At 52.1% G+C, this 3,381-nt stretch overlaps 1 protein-coding gene across 3 annotated transcripts; it reads left to right on the top strand.

Moving 5' to 3' along the window:
- The first annotated feature begins 1,584 nt into the window (after positions 1 to 1,584).
- Positions 1,585 to 3,179, top strand: LOC114052904 (CCR4-NOT transcription complex subunit 7-like). Of its 3 annotated transcripts, none has more exons than XM_027875693.1 (3): positions 1,585 to 2,518; positions 2,645 to 2,708; positions 3,119 to 3,179. In XM_027875693.1, the coding sequence occupies exons 1-3, from the start codon at positions 1,585 to 1,587 to the stop codon at positions 3,177 to 3,179; spliced, it is 1,059 nt and encodes a 352-aa protein (XP_027731494.1). The 3 variants fall into 3 exon arrangements, with proteins under 3 accessions (XP_027731494.1, XP_027731485.1, XP_027731501.1); XM_027875700.1 differs by having other exon boundaries at positions 1,639 to 2,487; positions 2,635 to 2,708; XM_027875684.1 differs by having other exon boundaries at positions 1,585 to 2,708.
- Positions 3,180 to 3,381: the final 202 nt, after the last annotated feature.

Below are 3,381 nucleotides of genomic sequence, written 5' to 3'. Positions count from 1 at the left end.
ACTCAGTGGCCATCTAGGCCAACTCACACAGAAAAAGGAGTCCCGGATATAACACAACTGACAAGGGATCATACAGCGTCTGCTGGAAAGGGGAACCCCCACCTGCAAGGCAGCCCATCCCTGCTTGGAACAGCTCTCATCCCTAGGAAATTTTCCCTGAAACTTGGCCTAAATCAGACATTTTGCATCTTTCCCCCACGTGGTCTTCTCCCTCTTTCAGCCAGTCCCCCACCCTCAAAACAGTTCACATTTATATAGTGCTTTAAAGTTTACAAATGTTTTACCCACACAATCTCGTGCGAGTCTCAGAGGTGCAGCCCTGGGACCTGGGGCATGATTTCCAGCACGGCCTTGGCACCCATATAGCCCCCGTGGCAGGTGTACTGGTGGCAGAAGGCCAGGGGCTCCCTGTGGAAACACACAGTGATGTGATGATGCTCCTATTAAGGATAATAATTGCCGTAATGAAGCCCCTATTTGGAAGGCTGAAGTCCCTCAGGGAGCATTCCCATCCATCCGCTCTGGATATGTGTGAGGAGGGGTACAGAAAGAGCTGTGGACCGTGATTTTCACCATGGATTTAGGGAAGTCATCTTGTCAAGCCTGAAAGGGAGGGGGGTCATTTGATTAGGCTTTAACTGGCAGGAAATATTGAACGTTAGCTAGCTTCCACTAGAACTCTAGCTCTTTGAGAGCAGGGACTGTCTTCCTTTCATAGCCTCCCATCCCTGGGGGTTTAGCATAGTGCTTTGAGCATAGGAAATGCTTCCTTGCTTCATTCATTCGTTCCTTCGTTCATTTATTCATTCGTTCATTCACTGTCTCAGGTTAGGGTTGGACATCACTGGGCTAACTCGCATAATAAGGAAGTCCTTCCCTAGGTCTCTTCGTATGGAAATTAAAATTGAGGGGGGTAGTTAAAAGAGTTTTGCCCTCCGTCCCTCCATCCCTCCATCATCACATCCAAAAGGCCCGGGGCTGGGCAGGGGTGGAAGGGACAGGACGAGGGCGGGGGCGCAGGGTGGTGGGACTGCACGGCGGCGCGGCACGGCACGCGAGGTACGGCGACACCGCGCCGCCCCAGCACGAAAGAACCCCCTCCCTTCCCCTCCCTTCCCCTCCCCTCCCCTGCCTGCCTGCCTGCCTCCCCTCCCCTCGCGGGGGGCTGACGTTCTGCGGGGGTCTCCTAGAGACACGCGCGCACATCGCCCGTAATCCGCGAGAAGAAGAGCCATCAGTCCAGCATCTTCTGGGCACACAGGCAGGCTGACGTCACCGCGCAGCTCTCTCCCTGGACTTCGACTTGGAGAGCCTAGGAGAAGAGGGGAGGGGCAGCGCCACGCGGCTCCCGCGCCCCCTTCCTTCCTTCCCCAGGCGGCCAGCGGGGGGCGTCGGGGGGGGGGAGGAAGGAGCAGAGGGAGGGACGGACGGAAGGTAGGGGGCGCAGCCACGGAAGGCCGTCTCTATGGTGAGGAGGAGGCGGCAGAGGAGGCGGAGAAGCGCGACCGCAGCGGCCCCGGCGCAGGTACCAAAGTACAGGAGGACTAGAAAGGTGCTTTAGGAGGCGAATCTTGGATCCGCCGGATGAGGAGCTGCTGCCTGTTGGCGCCCGAAGCCCCCGCGCCGCGCGCCCCGCCTCTGCCCACCATGCCCGCTGCCCATGCCGACCAGAGCCCGCGGATCCGGGAAGTTTGGGCTTGCAACCTGGACGAGGAGATGAAGAAAATGCGACCCGTTATCCAGCAGTACAATTACGTAGCTATGGACACGGAGTTCCCAGGTGTGGTGGCCAGACCCGTGGGGGAATTCAGAAGCTATGCCGACTACCAGTATCAGCTGCTGAGATGCAATGTGGACTGGCTGAAGATCATCCAGCTGGGACTGACGTTTATGAATGAGCAAGGAGAGTGCCCTCCAGGAACCTCCACGTGGCAGTTCAATTTCAAATTCAATTTGAAGGAGGACATGTATGCGCAAGACTCCATCGAGCTCCTCACCATGTCAGGGATCCAGTTCAAGAAGCACGAGGAGGAGGGCATCGAGGCACAGTATTTTGCGGAGCTCCTGATGACATCAGGAGTGGTGCTGTGTGAAGGGGTCAAGTGGCTCTCCTTCCACAGTGGTTATGACTTTGGCTATTTCATCAAGATCCTCACCAACTCTCCCTTGCCCGAAGAAGCCCACGACTTCTTCGAGATCCTTCGACTCTTCTTTCCCGTCATCTATGACATCAAGTACCTCATGAAGAGCTGCAGAAACCTCAGGGGTGGACTGCAGGAAGTGGCCACTCAGCTGGAGCTGGAGCGCATTGGCTCCCAGCACCAGGCGGGGTCCGATTCCTTGCTCACGGGTATGGCCTTTTTCAAAATGAGAGAAATGTTCTTCGAAGACCACATTGACGATGCCAAGTATTCTGGATACTTGTATGGCCTTGGTTCTGGGGCATCCCACGTCCAGAAAAATGCCCAGAACAGTGGCCAGAACACTGTCCAGAGCAGCTTCCAGAACACCATCCAGAGTAGTTTCCAGAACAGCTACCCAAGCAGCTACCCTAGCAGCTTCCAGAACAGCTACCAGAACAGTTTCCAGAACAGCTACCAGAACAGTTTCCAGAACAGCATCCAGGATGTCCAGAATGTCCAATATGTCCAGTATGTCCAATATGGCAGAGAACCAGTATGGAGAGGAGACCAGCAAACATTCATGAGGTAAAATAGAAAATAGGACTTTATTTTTTTTAACGCCTAAACACATGCTTTTATACAGGTTTTTATCTCCGGTTAAATCACTTGGACAATACATAATAAGGCTTTTTTTTTTTTAACCCTGCCTTCTCAACCTGTTTTCTCTTTTGTTTTTCAGTACTAATTATAACCATTCCTTCCTACCACAGATCCTGATAAGTAGAAGAGCTTTCAGGTTGAATTTTACAGTGTATTAATTAATCCACCTTTAGCAAGTATGTGTGACTGTGGGGAAAAATCCATATCATACTCAATCTTTTGGTAAATATATCTAGTTGATCTTATTTTGGCACCCATCCTTCCTCTCCTCCCATTCCCAGATTAACAAGCACTGACTGTAACTTCATGTCTTGTTTCATTTTTGTCTCTTCCAGCATGCAAGATATGCCGCCATTTGAGGTTGAGGACCATCAATTCTACCCCTATGGAGAGTGAATGGGCTCAGATCCTGTTTTCCTAGAAGGTTGGAGTTTCCTTGATGTTTGCCTGAAAAGTGATCATCCGCCAGTTTCACATAGCATTCCCTGTTTTGGACCCATGGAGCAGAGTACGTTCACTGTGCTGTAAATTGTTGACTCGGCTTAAGCTAACCCAACAAGGAAAAGAAGAACTTAGTGACTTCTTTTCCTGGTCTTTC

Source organism: Vombatus ursinus, unplaced genomic scaffold (assembly GCF_900497805.2).
Source record: "Vombatus ursinus unplaced genomic scaffold, bare-nosed wombat genome assembly UNPS02003818.1, whole genome shotgun sequence".
Lineage (NCBI taxonomy): Eukaryota > Metazoa > Chordata > Mammalia > Diprotodontia > Vombatidae > Vombatus > Vombatus ursinus.
Note: the sequence above shows the minus strand (reverse complement) of the source record. Positions and strands in the feature narration are given on the sequence as shown.

Bases quoted from the DNA above. Each gene is read 5' to 3' on its own strand.
- LOC114052904 (XM_027875684.1), top strand. From the start codon at position 1,585: ATGAGGAGCTGCTGCCTGTTGGCGCCCGAAGCCCCCGCGCCGCGCGCC. The intron at 2,709-3,118 runs GTAAAATAGAAA...TGTCTCTTCCAG, and splicing joins GACCAGCAAACATTCATGAG to CATGCAAGATATGCCGCCAT.